The 14,421-nt window shown below is 40.6% G+C and overlaps 2 protein-coding genes across 2 annotated transcripts; both read left to right on the forward strand.

Moving 5' to 3' along the window:
* Positions 1 to 3,220: 3,220 nt before the first annotated feature.
* On the forward strand, positions 3,221 to 7,050 carry LOC117475105 (type-2 angiotensin II receptor-like). The gene is made up of 2 exons (XM_034121216.1): positions 3,221 to 3,375; positions 3,954 to 7,050. Exon 2 carries the CDS (start codon positions 4,009 to 4,011, stop codon positions 5,275 to 5,277), a length of 1,269 nt encoding a protein of 422 aa, XP_033977107.1. The 5' UTR covers positions 3,221 to 3,375; positions 3,954 to 4,008; the 3' UTR covers positions 5,278 to 7,050.
* A 2,871-nt stretch (positions 7,051 to 9,921) lies between these two features.
* Positions 9,922 to 14,167, forward strand: LOC117475106 (SH2 domain-containing protein 1A-like). Its single transcript, XM_034121217.1, has 3 exons — positions 9,922 to 10,345; positions 12,062 to 12,125; positions 13,528 to 14,167. The coding sequence occupies exons 1-3, from the start codon at positions 10,068 to 10,070 to the stop codon at positions 13,795 to 13,797; spliced, it is 612 nt and encodes a 203-aa protein (XP_033977108.1). The 5' UTR covers positions 9,922 to 10,067; the 3' UTR covers positions 13,798 to 14,167.
* Positions 14,168 to 14,421: the final 254 nt, after the last annotated feature.

Raw genomic sequence — 14,421 nt, forward strand, 5'->3', positions numbered from 1 at the left:
TATGTTTACTTGTGCATGTCATCTTTTGCTTTATTTGTAGGGGTCAGTGTGTGTACACAGTCATGTGTGCGCATGATCTTTTGCACACAGCTTCTGATCTTTTTTCTCATGCATGGAGATAAAATCACATGTTGGCAGTTCATTCTGTGCAGCGGAAACAGTGTGCACACACACATATCATTTCATCTTGTGTTGGTTTGCAGACAGCTGTAACTTATTTGCAGCATAACACACAGATATAAAATTATTATATAAATCGTGTTACTCAGAGCAGAAGCAAGAGAAAGAAACTTTTGACAAACTTGAGTAACCCAAAACAAATCCAAGTCAAGCTTTTGAACCAGGAAAAAAGAAAAAGTGAAGAAATAATTGGCTGTTAGATTGATGTCCGGTCAGGGTAGTGATGTAAGTTGAGATTTGATGCTCTCTGCTCCATTGCTCTCCTTATCTGCTGCCTGTACGGACACTGCCTTTTGGATGATCAGACAAAACCTCACAGACACACACTCCCACACATGCTCAGGCTGTTAAGCACTTAGCCTGAATCCGTGCAAATAATGTAATACAAAAAGACAAGACTGAATATTGAGAAACTGTTAACACTTTTTTTGGCATTGTTCTCGCTCTAAGATTGGCGAGATCTTTAAATGTGTCATGATTATATCTTTATAGACGTATATGTTTTGGAAAATGTTGTGTTTTTCTTTCTCCTTGAAACCTAAGAATGGGAGACGTCCTTTTTATTGTGCCAAAATAATGTTTTCACAGATGTTAACAATAAGAAAAAGGTATTCTAGTTGTTTTCGTTGTAATGTCAGGCAATATTTTGAAACACTTAAATATATAACGTGTTATATTCTTCCACTGAATCTGTATTATGCACATTTGATCAAAAGAGAATTCTGCACCCAAACAAGAAAAGTAAACATGTTTTTACATACCATGAATGCCATAAAAAGTGAAACATATATGACATGTGCACTACAGACCAAGTCAATTGATTGTCTGAAGGTAGGATAAAGGGAGATTGTTCCTTCAAAGTTTGTCAAAGGTCAAAGAATGTCAAACAGAAGCCAATATGAGATAAAACAAGTGAAAGTAAGGTCAACTAAGATCTATGTGTCTAAAGAGCAGTACGCAATCTTTATTTAAATGTTTTACTCTGGAGGGTTATACATGTATCAGTGGTGGAAGAAGTGCTATCCTCCTTTATTTCAGAAGTTAGGTAGTTAATAGTAATAATTAACAATATGATAAAAAGAAATGTAATCTCTAATTGATATGTATTTGAATAAAATACTTAATGTGTCTTCTGTCACGCTAGCAGCTCTGTGAGGCTGTGCTGCTAAAACTAGCGTGATAACATGCTCATGGCTGATGTTAAAGAAAAGTAGGTAATGTTAACTATATTTCTACTATCTTAGCTTATCTTGTTAGTATGCTAGCAATAGCCTAATAACTATTTCATCTGATGTAGGGAATTTCATTTGTTTTCCAAGTAGTTTTAAGTATGTATTATTGTATTATCCAGGTACTTATTATAGTAAAGTATTCTTTGAATTGTGTCCTTGCTGCTAGCATAACTTAAATGTTACTTCAGTAACTTGAAAGTAGGCAAGTATCATCTTATCACCAATACACTTAATGTGGAACTAACCATGCAGAATAGCTTCTCAGAGTGGTTTATTGTTATAGTTATTAAATAACGCGATTACTATCCTTGTACATGTGTATGTTAACAAGATACAAGGTGTAGCACAGGGAGGTTGCTGCTGTTATTTGGTTGTTGGGTCGCTCCTTGATGGGGCATCATGTTTTATAAACAGCATGTTTTTAAAAAGTACACATTTTCCCTCTGAAACTTGGTGGAGTTGACCCATGAAGTAGCAGTACACTCCAGTGAATGTGCTTTCCATCGTTACATAAGAGAGGAACTGCTGGGAGACATATTTCAGATTGTTTCTGTTAACTTCTATATTTCTGTTGGCCACCATACATTTCAGTTTTTAGTTGTTCCATGTTATTATGACTAAGGGCTCTTGGCTTCTCTGTGTGTATCTGTGCGAACAACTACACATACCCAGCATGCCACTGTAAGAACACTGCATTATTAAGTTTCCGTTTTGGAAAGCCTAGTCGTCACATTCTGTGCCATACTGCGAACACTCAATTTTTCATATCCTCCAAGAAGGCAACTACGGAGATCTCCATTTGCGGCCTTCGAAATCTCGCCTTCATCCGTCATCCTCACCGTCAGCTTCCCACGGCTATTAGAACATGTCACATCCTGATAGATACTCAATGGAGCAGAGTGCACACATGCATCGCAACACGCATGTAAACAGCGGCGGGCGCATTGCGTCGATGCGTGAATGCCAGGCTAAGATTAAGTACATCCAGTTGCACAAGTATTGAAGCATAGATGCACACGTGCACGTGTTACACGCACGTGCACACACGGGGAGATGTACGCTCACACTGTTGATCAAAGGAGTTGTGATGTAATCAGTCTCAGAGCTTTGCGAAGCATCCCTCATTAACTTTCACCAGAGGCTTTAATGAAAAACCACTGGAGGGAATCTCCACTTTCTCTCCTTTTCTCACTCCTCTTTCTCCCTCTCTTCCCTTCTCATCTCCTTGTTCACTCCCTGCAGTATCTGCTCGTCCTCCTCCTCATTCATCTTCCAAACTGTGCCTCCCCCCCTCTGCCCCAGTGGCTGGCTTGACTTCCGCTGAGACAGAGTAAATATTTCCCATGGCTTATCTGACCGCTGGCAGGACGAATATGACACGAAGTGCGAGGCTCTGCTAATTAACACACAGCCTCCGTTCCACGGGTCAGAGGCCTCTGCAGGGACAGTGAGGGGCTTTAAGTTTGTCACCCCGAACACACTGGTGTCCTATTAATTATGGTCAGGTACGACACACGAGCATGAGTCTGCAGTGACCGGAGACGCAGCAGTTACACAAACACATCTTGACTTGATTTTCTTAGTTTGCTTGTAAATAATCTGGGAGGGAGGAAAAGAACAGAGAGCATGATTTTGTAATGTTCTCCCTCTCTGCAGGCTGGCTTGTGTCCAGGTACAGTCCAGCCCCTTGGTAATGATGAAGGTGTGACGTGTAAGCAACTTCGCTGTTGTGCAACCATCAAGAGACTCTTGGGGGCTATAAGACCCCCAACCTCATCTGGTTTCTCAGAGACACACACACACACACACACACACAGACACAGAGGCATGATATGGTCCGGGTATTCAGCTGCGCAGATTTCTCTTAGAGAGGTTGAGGAGTATTTGTCAAGACATGGACTTTAGTCAAAAGAGGAATTGAAAACCGCTTCACTGCTTGGACTGGATGCTCAATCACTCACAGGTAACATGACTTCTTTAAATACATCGAGTATGATTGGATTTGATAAAACCTTAATTTGTATTTGATAATACATCTTTGAGTTTATTTCCCTTAGTCCAAGTGTCTTAACATAATTACCAGTTGTTGTTTTGTTATTGGAGAAAGTCATTTAATTATGCAATCCCCTTATTTTACTGCACTTTAAACACTGTGTTGTTATTTCTTGTTATTATTAATGCCTTCCTCTGGTGCAGCAGACCGTATTAGGATCAGTTTCAGTGGCTTTTAAGATTCCTGTAAGCCTATTAAATCCCAAATTAAGATGCAACTTTCTTCATGAATGTTCCATGAACTTTCAGTCATTAATACAAAATGACTGTTTCTGAGGATGCCATTAATCCAGCAGATTAATTCAACCCCTCCATATGTATTTCATTACTGCCCAACTTCAGGAGTGGTGTAATGTATTTTCACTGTGATTAGTTATCAAGTCGGACAGCTAATAAACACTGGGGAGCCAACTTAAAATGACTGTGTCTTACTGTGTCCATAAAAGGCGAATGGATTTTGAATACCCTCTGTTTTTGTCTTATTTCCAGCTGACCTTGGTCAAATAAAAGGGGAAAGTGGAATTTTTACGACGCATCCAGTTCAATGATGGCATTGCCAAATGACATCACCCTTTTCAACTCCACCTCGTCCCCCTTGACGACAGAGATCTATCTGAACATCTCTGTAGCCCCCTCGGCCCCCTCCTGCACAGACTGGCCTGCTGTACCCATGACTACGATAATCCCCGCCATCTATAGCATCATCTGTGTGCTGGGCATCGTAGGCAACACCCTGGCAGTTTGGGTGTTGGCCCATTCCAGCACCTCAAGGAGAACTGTGGCTAACACCTTCATGCTGAACCTGTGTGTGTCCGACCTGCTGTTCCTGCTGTCCCTCCCCCTGTGGGCCGTCTACTATTCCCATGGCTACAACTGGACTTTTGGCCGCGCTGCCTGCAAAGTGTGTGGAGCTCTCCTCCACCTCAACCTCTACGCGTCCATCTTCTTCATCACGTCCATGAGCGTGGACCGCTACCTTGCTATTGTGCGTCCGCTGCGCTCCCAGAGTTCACGGTACCCCAAACGTGCTCGGTTCACATGCATCGTGGTGTGGGTGCTTGCGTGTGCTTGCTCAGCCCCCAACTTGTATCTGAGGGACACTATCTACCAGGTTGAGCTTGGTGTGGAGGTCTGTGGGATTAAATATCCTGATCGGTCCTGGGACCTGACTCTGACCTGGATGAAGATTGCTTTGGCCTTTCTCCTGCCGCTGTTAGTCATTTCTTGCTGTTACTGGGCGATTGGCAGGCATCTGTTGGCTGATACGGGGCTGGGAAGAATGCGGACAACATCGCAGCCCTCCAACATGCCCTCTTTTATATCCCTGGAGTCCAAGGATAACTGCATTAAACCAGAGAGACCCCCGACCCCTTGTGTGAGTCCCAGCTCAAGCGGGGTCAGACCCCTGGAGGGCAGGGGGCTGGAGCGGGTGTTGTGGACAGTAGCTTCGGTGGTCCTGGCCTTCTTCATCTGCTGGTTCCCCTTCCACTGCGTGACCTTCTTAGAATTGCTGAGGAGCGAGGGCTGGTTGAACGGCTGCTTGGTGAATTGGACAACCCAAAACCTCACCCCCCTCACCCTCTGCATGGGATTCTCCAACTCGGCCATAAACCCTGTGCTCTATTGCTTTATCGGAAACCATTTCCGGGGCCGCCTCGGGGGGCTCTGCCAGGGCCTGTTTGCTTGTCTGAAGGCCCGCGGGGAGGACCACAGACAGAAGAGAGGCTCCTTCAGCACCAGGCTGAGCTCCTTCTCCCAAAAACTCAGTGACCTGAAAGACCTGGCGATTGTTGAGCCGTCTGGTCATACCTAACTACCTGAAGGGGAGGAGGAGGCTTTCCACCTTCCTCCACTGGCTTCACACCCCAAACAGTGACGTCAACTTCAAAACTTCAAATGAGGGCTGAACTCCCAACAAGCATGGATGTGTGTCGCAGAGCTGTTACTACAACTGAATTACATTTCATTAGAGCCAGAGTGCACAAAAAGACAGAAACAAGTCACCAAGGAAATTATTATATTATTATTTAATTATAAGATTAAAGATTTTAAGTTTTAAAGCTGGTTAGCCAAACTGTTCAGCAAGCAGGCAGCTGTTAACAGCTCAAACATTTGTTTTAAATACACTGAAGGCTACACAACTTACTCAACACACTGCGGACAGACGGTTGGACAGTTAGCAGCTAGCTGGTGATAGCATAATATAGCATGTAGCGGCTAATGAAACAGACATTTACCTCCAGAGTAGGTAAAGACCAACAGATTGAGGTTTGTTGGCTAAAAAGAAGCTCTAAATGATTGATTATGTTACTCTCCATCTGCTAGGTGTGTAGTAGCCTATGCAACTGTTTGCTAACAACAGCTGTAAAAAAAAAAGTGATATTATCTCAGTTTTCACTAAGTTCTCTCATGTGAAGAAAAAAAGAATCTGTTACTACAAGTTTAAAGGTGTAACTAACCTGTACGGAGTCACTAGTCACATCAACTCTGCTAAGCTAAGGCTAGCTAGTTTACTTTCTTTGTTTCAGATTAGTTGGATTTAGCTTCTGCCTCATTTCTATGGAATGATACACTAGATACGTTTTTTATACAAGGAAACAGGAACGTATGAAAGAGTTCATGTATAATAGGCTTTAACTGTGGTTATCTCAACAGCTAGCTTAAATGTAAGCTCTATTTTGTAATTGTGCTAACTATGATGTTTTCTCTGAAATGAGACAATGGCATAACAATATTTTATATGGTAAAACACTTTTATATGGTAAATACATTTTGACCAAATGTGTGGGTACTGCGTTCTCTGCATTGAAGGGCAAAATCATAATGAGATATACAGATGTATTGGATAATTATTAACCAGTCAAAATAAAGCTTCTTTTACTGTGCTTTTATGAAACCAAGATATTAAGTGTATTCATGTTATATTGTTATGGTATTATTCTGTAAAGACAGTTTATTCAAATTACTTGCATTTACTGAAAATTAAAGTGACCAATATTGGCAAAAAAAAAATCCTTTTTATTGATTTGAATTCTCCAAAATTATTTTACGGATCCTTTACTAAAATGGGAAATGGTCGGGTAAATTTAAGCCACTAATTACACATACACCGGTTTAGTGAAATTGCTTATTTCAACTGTAATTTCTACTTTCTTTTATCCCAAATTCACCCTCCAACAGCTGCGACTCCGGAGCTCCCCCCCACCCGGGAGTGAGAGTGGTGTGATTACTGTCGGCTAGCAGATGGACATTCAGTCTCCCCATTTTCTTTCCCTCTCCTCCCAGAATGCCTCACTCAGATTCCGTACATATCAAGGCCAGATATCATAATCTCATACAAATGTCCCTATGATGCATTCCAGTCCAGTCAGTGGATTTGGTGCAGGGAGCCGCTGGCTGATCAATGATGTATCTCTGTCTGCTATTTGTGTCCAGTATAGATCCACTACATTCTGCATGGACCCTGGACTGCCTGTCTGTGAACTGAGAGCCAGGGGAGTGTGGTTAAATGTTGTCTTGTACTGAAGGACCATGGGGTAACATACACATGAAGTGGATAATGCTATAAACGTTTTTGTTGGAAGAGTATTTGCTTTTTTTCTATTCTAGATTTACAAAAAAAGATAACCTCGACATTTTATACAGATTAATGTCACCCAAAAAGAAAGAAAAGGCATCCATTCCTTACTCTGGCCGAACATGCAGTACATCATCCCTCATAACCTCCCAACGTTTGCCACTGGATGGCGCTAAAGTGCTGTAGAAGCACTGAAAAAATGCCACTGGCTGCTTACCCAGACAGAGCCCCAAAGTCCCAGCGCTCATGATCTTTCTGAGCCGAAGGGAAGATGGCTCTGACACAGACTGATGACTCATGTAGGATACAGTTCTGAATGCATGAAAACAACAAATGCTGCATTTAAAGAGAGCTGCCAGGCTCAAAGCATGTACTGAGTGGTACGGTTGACCTTTCCGAAGGGTCACTGGAGGGAGTATACAGGGAATAAAGACCATCAAAAACAGGAATGATACACATCTCAATGATGAGCTTATAAAACCAGATGCTATGCTATCACATCGGTAAAATAAAGCTGCATAAGTTTAATATTTTAATCAACAGCATCTTTAATTTGACACAACAGAACTTTCCGAGTGACAGCACAGATTGCAGGAGGAGTTTGTCGCAGTATGTTCAGGCACACAGCTCTGAGCTGATGGCTCGCCACTCCGCAGAGCAGGTGTGAGTGTCCCCGACAAACGTCTCACAGAAGACAGAGCAGTGACATGTGACTGAGAACATGTGCTGTTCACTATGGACGTCTAATGGGGAAATTGGAGCTGAGGAGTATGCTTAAACACTATCTTATATAGCAGGTGATAAACGTTTCCCATGCCTGCCATAACAAATCTTAACCTTATAACATGCCATTTAAATGTAACATGTTGAAATGTAACATCTTTGTGAATTACTTTTAGCTTGACTACAAGTGTAAGAATTCTGCCACTGGTAGAAAGTAACTTATTACATATACTCAGGTAGGCTACTTTCTATTTTCACTCCACTACATCAGAGAGAAATAATGTAATTTATGTTCGTGTACAGTAAATCCATGAGGACAGCTCATGGGGTACTGTGAGTCTGTGACTAGCTACTTTAAGTAAGTATCAGCATAAGATTGTACAAAAAAGATACTATCAGCAGATAAAGCAGAGGTAGAAGAAGAAATCAGATCTTATAGTTCAGTAAAAGTAGAACAACCAGAGAGTAGGAATACTCTGTTAAAAGTCCTGCAATCAACATGTCACTCAAGTAAAAGCACAAAGTATAAGCATCGAATATACTTAAAGTACCAAAAGTAAAAGTATGTAATGTCCCATTTTAGAATCATTTATGTCAATTAACTGGATTAGAATGACTGATGCATTAAAGTGTGATCAAAGCTGGTAAAGTCGCTGCTAATTTAAATTCCTTTGGTAGCTCCTGGTGTAACTGAAGTCTTATTTAAGTGTTGATTATATTTCTCATCATTAATCCAAATCTGTAAAGTAACTAAAGGTAATTAATAAATGTAGAGGAGTAAAATAATACTATTTACCTTTGAATTGTAGTGAGGTAGAAGTAAAAAGTAGCAAAACATGTACAAACTTAAAGGGGACCTATCATGCAAAATGCACTTGTGTACGTCTTTTATACATGAATATGTGTCCCCGGTGTTCCAGGGAACTCACCAAGTGTCAGAAAACACAACCCTCTCTATTTTCCTCCATACCCAAATCTCTAAAAAAGGGGCTGCAACGGATCTGATAAAAACTGATCCAGATTTGAACACTGTCCTGACGTCAGGACAGTGGCACTACGGCTATTGGGCCAACTCCACCAATCAGGAGGAGACAGCCACAGCCATTGCCGTTCGAAAGCGCTGGAGACGCTGTAGTACATATGCCAGGCCAGTAGATGGTGCTGTTCTCACAGAATCTGCCCTTGCAGAGCAGAGCTAAAAAAAAGTGCAAATTGAGCGAAATGAGGCATGGCTAAAATGCATGATCTGTTTGGTATTTTGAAAAGAAAAAAGTATAAATATGCCTTATATACTGTAGGTATGGTCCTACACTATAGTATTCAAATATAGCATGATAGGTCCACTTTAAGTATAGTACTTGATTAAATGCACTTAGTTACTTTACATCACTGTAAATCCTTGCTTTGTTAAAGATTAAACCAGATATTATTGACATTTTTGGATTGTGACCTTAGTTTTGACCCCTTATATAGAATTAGAGGCATATGACTTGTTAGCAGATCTACTGAAACTCTTCAAATGGTTCATTTAAATAACAGTTTGAGAAAACAAAGAGGTTGAATTACTTTATATTTTACAAAAAGCTAAGTAACAAAATAGTTTAATAATAAAAAAAAACTGTAGATTTGTCAACAAATCATTCTTCAGTCACAGGGGGCATTTACTCCAGAATAAATACTTTTTACACTTTTTGCTGATTATTATTTAGCATTAATACCATTGTTAATGCATATCCTTTACTTGTTTATGTATGTGAGTGTTTCCTATGTATTAATGCATGAACTGATTGGGGGTTAAAGATAATAACACTTGTTCCGCTTCTGAATGTAGACAAACCGCACATCTCTATTCTTAGAAACAGACAGTGTAAGAAAACTTCTGCTAATAGGAAAACTAAGCGAGTCCGTCACACACTGCACACGCACTGCACACGCACTGCACACACACTGCACACACACTGCACACGCACTGCACACATTTTCCTGTGTGCAAAGAGTGATATTGCTTCTTTTTCACTCATTTATTGTGCTTTCTATTGTTGTGGAAATATTCAGTTAGAATCTTTGATGTTATTTCCTGTCGATGAAAAAAAATACAATCATTTCCTGAGAGATACACAAACCCACATTTCAGTGTGTGCGTACATGTGTGTAGTGGAGGAGGAGGCAGAGCAACAAGCCATAAAGGTTAGAGGTTAGAGAGAGCTGCTATCAGTCTGGGTTAGACGCTGACAAAAAACTGAAAGCTGCTTTTACCAGAGCTCCCAAACGGACATTTTGAAACAGCAAGAAGCAGATATCAAATGAGAAGCTGGACAGCTGCCGTACCTGTGGAAACAACGAGAAGAGCAAAAAAAGGCCTGCAGCGGAACGTTAAAAGTGAGGAAGGGAGGAAGAGGAGAGCTGGCAATAGGAAGGAATACAGTAGTGGATCTGGAGAGGAGATGGAGAGCCTGTCTGTGTACCACGGGCCCATCGGGAAGGAGGAGGGGGAGAGGAGGCTGGGGCAGGACGGGCGGGACGGCTGCTACCTGCTGCGGGACAGCGACTCTGTGCCCGGGGTCTACTGCCTGTGTGTGCTGTGAGTACAGACAGGGGGTGATAAAGTATTCAGTAAAAGTAGAAATACTAGTTTGAAAGTAATCATCCTGAATTCAATATTGTACTTAAGAAAAAGTACTGGCATCAAAATGTAATCAAAGTACTCATTCTGCACAATGACCCGTTTCACAGTTACATACAGTACAGTCTTATCATGAGTGTACTAAGAGTATCAAAAGAAAAAGTATGTAGAATAGAAGTTTAGCTCTTTCTTAAGAATAGTATCCTGTTTTTATCACTTTTACAAGTATTTTAATCTTCTAGTTTATTAATTTGGAGCCAATTTGAGAGACTTCGTAACAAATGATTGATTAATACTGCATCGTGTCATATGAGCAGATTGTGTGTTTTTATATATAAAAAGCAACTAGTAACTAAATAAATGTAGTGGTGTAAAACATACAATACTGTCTCTGAAATGTAGTACTTAAATAATACTTAAGTACGGTACATATGTATATGTACTTTATTACATTCCACCACTGAGTACAAACACATCTCTGCTTCTTTACCAAGGAATCACACCAGCACATAATCCAATTCTCTTCTATTATAGAGAGTATTGAGTTCCTCACATTTAGGAAAATAAAAGTATTAACTGAAAGACGGTGGCCTACAATTAAGTGTGACAGTCTCATAAGAGAAGTAATGATCACAATAGTGACAGTAGAGCAAATGCCTGTTCTCAAGATGAAGTCAAGTTAAAGTCCTGCACTCAAAAGTAAACGTACAAAAGTGTAAGAAGAAAAAAATACTTAAGTACCAACTCTTAAATCCAAAGTGGCTTTTATTATATCACGGGTTTGTCAAAGTGATGCATTCATGTGTCTATCATTTTGATGTCGCAGCTGGTAAAGAATGACATGCCATAATAACTTTTTTGTACTGCCAGGTATCTCCATCCATAATCAAACTGTATTAGTTTAATACATGTTTGTATTTATATTATAAACCTGCACATTTAACTAGTATCTAAATATTTGTGAAATAAATGAAGTGGACTCACTTATTGCTGCCAAAATGTATTGGAGTAGAAGTACAAACTACTATAAAAGGAACAACTTAAACACAAGTACCTTAAAAATGTACCTTAGTACAGTACTTGAGTACATTTACTTCGTTACTGTCCACCTCTCAACATACTGAGTTACAAGTTCCTGCATTCAAAATTAAGTAAAAGTACAAAAGTATACATAAGCAGCGTCATATACTTAAAGAAAAAAAGAGTGAAAGTATTCATCTTGTAATGTGGCTCATTTTAGAGTCATATTAAAGTATTGTTTTATAATTATTGCACGAATGTGTTGCACTCGGTGAGGGTGGGATCTATCTAAAACACTTAGTAACGCTGATAGTTTAATCACAATGTATGAGTTGGTTTATATTTTGTATCAATAACCCAAATCTAGAAGATGCTACTGTAAGTACTAGCACTAAGTAGAAAGGGAAAAGTTAGTAACCTATGAAAATATATTACGATATTGTTTTAATGATACCTAAATCTGCAAAGTAATTAATAATCTATAAGTAATGTAGTGGAGTACAACGTTTGCCTACAAAATGTAAAAGTATAAAGTAGCAGAATGTGAAAATACTCAATTGAAGTTCAAGTATGTTGAAATGTATGACTGTCAAAGATCAAATGTGCTAATGTGTGTGTGTGTGTGTGTGTGTGTGTGTGTGTGTGTGTGTGCAGGTGCAGTGGATTTGTGTACACGTACAGGCTCCACAAGAACGACGCGGGCTCCTGGGCTGCTGAAGTGAGACATTTTTATCTTCTTCTTTCTCTTCTTTCCGCACGAAACAGCTGCACATCCGCCTCGCTCCGGTTGCTGTTTATTAGTTCTAGAGGTTGTTTTGGTGCCAGCCTAATTCAGCAAGCTGTGCATTTGAGGCAAACATGAGGCTTTTTTTTTCCTTCTCCGGGATTGACAGCACTGAGAAATGGGTTCTCCTTTTTACTTTAGCAATAAGACACCACCACCCCCCCCCCCCCAAACACCACACAATGTACGCCACAGCATCAGCATATACCCCAGAGATGGGGAAACGTAGAATTGCATTTGACAGGATTTCTGATGGGATATGTAATTGAGCGCTGAGGTTTGGCACACACCCAGAGATGTGATCGTATGGAGACATCTGAAGCTCTGTCTCTCGCTGACGACTAAAAGCTGCGTGCTGTTGTAACTACATTTTATCCCCCGCTCATTCCTACTGACAACATCAAGCCAACAGATAGGGGGAGAGAGGACTCGAATTAAACGGATTTCACTACAAGCTCAATAACAGTTTACATTATTCATGCACAATATCAGTCACTTTAATGAAATATCCCCGGAAACAGAGGTAACACTTGTGGCCGGAGACAGAAACATCCAAAGTGCTTCGCTGGAGAAAACTTTGATTGATTTCCAAATGCATTCGAAGGGTTTTCACCATTTGCTTACAGCATGATTGATTACACAAAAACAAATATGCTTTTAAAGTCCTTACTTGACAAAATTATAATATACTTTAAATGTTTTATAGTTTGGAGATACAAGTGACAGCTGTGTGCAAAGTGGAACCTTTATGAAGGTTATCAATAAGATGCAAAACTTGAATTTCTCTAAAGCCAAATGAAAAAGGTCATAAAGAGAACAGCTTTTGTTTGACTGGAATATGAAGTCTAAAGAACCTTTTTTATTTTACATCTAGCAATGTTGTGTTATGTCAGTTTTATTCAGTAAAGCTTATGAGACACTTAAATGTCACACATACATCCACAAATAAATGCTTTTTGTGGACTCACTGAATGTTAAAAAAGCCCAGGGGAGTGAACGCTTTGAGCGGGAACTTCAACCATAACTTTCCTAATTTAGCTTGAAACCCTGTGAGTGTCGTTTCCATGCTTCCAGGGTAGTTTTTACAGCAATTACAGATTTCTTTGCCATCATCTTATTTGTTTACCTTAAAGTGTGTATCACAGATATTTGATATACCTCATGAAGCCTTGCTCACAGTGCTTTCATGTGTGTGTGCCTCTACCTTCTGATGTCTTTTACAAGGTGAATCTGTGAGAGCTCATTTCGAGTCGCTCCCCATCCTGTCCTCTCTGTTTGATGTGGAGACGCTGATTTCCCCCCTCTGCCTCTTCTCCTGTCTCTTGTGTGTTTTCAGACCACTCCTGGAGTGCAGAAGCGATATTTCCGGCAAATCAAGAACTTGATAGCAGCTTTCCAGAAGCCTGGACAGGGGATTGCCGTTCCTCTGCTCTTCCCCGTGACAGCTCAGAGACGGGCACACACACACACACACACTGAGACGCCCGGTAACAGCCTGTCGCCGACACAAAGCGGCCCCGACGCTTTCCTCCAGCAGCGAACGTCTCGCGCTGCTCAGGGACACAAAAACAGGAACAAGAAGGAGCTGCAGCAAGCTTTGGGTTAGGGGTGTACCCTCAGCTTAATATTGACCCAATTATAAACCAAAAACTGTCTTCTAGTGATGCCTTACTGTTGCATTTTGCACGCTGTGTGTGTGAAGTGAATGTCATTTCTTCCCCCAATTAACCAGTTTGTTAAATCACATCATTTAAGATCTGGCTGTGACTCAGATCTCAGCACCCTTCCTAATTTTTATTTTTGAATTCTTCTTCTGCATATGCGGCACATAAAGCGCAGTTTCAGAGATGTAATGTAAAAATATTCAGCTGCTGAAACATTAATATCCATCACAAGATGACAACAAATATTGTGCTGTGTTTTCTTAATGCAATTGGGTGATGGCAAAGAAAATAAATGATATTGGTTGAAATAAACTTTTTTGAAATGAGGTCTCGTGCACACACACACACACACACACACACACACACACACACACACACACACACACACACACACACACACACACACACACACACACACACACACACACACACACACACACACACACACACACACACACACACACACACACACACACACACACACACACACACACACACACACACACACACACACACACACACACACACACACACACACACACACACACACACACACACACACACAC

This window comes from Trematomus bernacchii, unplaced genomic scaffold (assembly GCF_902827165.1).
Source record: "Trematomus bernacchii unplaced genomic scaffold, fTreBer1.1, whole genome shotgun sequence".
Classification (NCBI taxonomy): Eukaryota; Metazoa; Chordata; class Actinopteri; order Perciformes; family Nototheniidae; genus Trematomus; species Trematomus bernacchii.

Excerpts from the sequence above, each read along its gene's own strand:
- LOC117475105 (XM_034121216.1), top strand. The coding sequence starts at position 4,009 with ATGATGGCATTGCCAAATGACATCACCCTTTTCAACTCCACCTCGTCC.
- LOC117475106 (XM_034121217.1), top strand. The coding sequence starts at position 10,068 with ATGAGAAGCTGGACAGCTGCCGTACCTGTGGAAACAACGAGAAGAGCA. Across the intron at positions 10,346-12,061 it reads GTCTACTGCCTGTGTGTGCT|GTGCAGTGGATTTGTGTACA; the intron begins GTGAGTACAGAC and ends GTGTGTGTGCAG. Across the intron at positions 12,126-13,527 it reads CGGGCTCCTGGGCTGCTGAA|ACCACTCCTGGAGTGCAGAA; the intron begins GTGAGACATTTT and ends GTGTGTTTTCAG.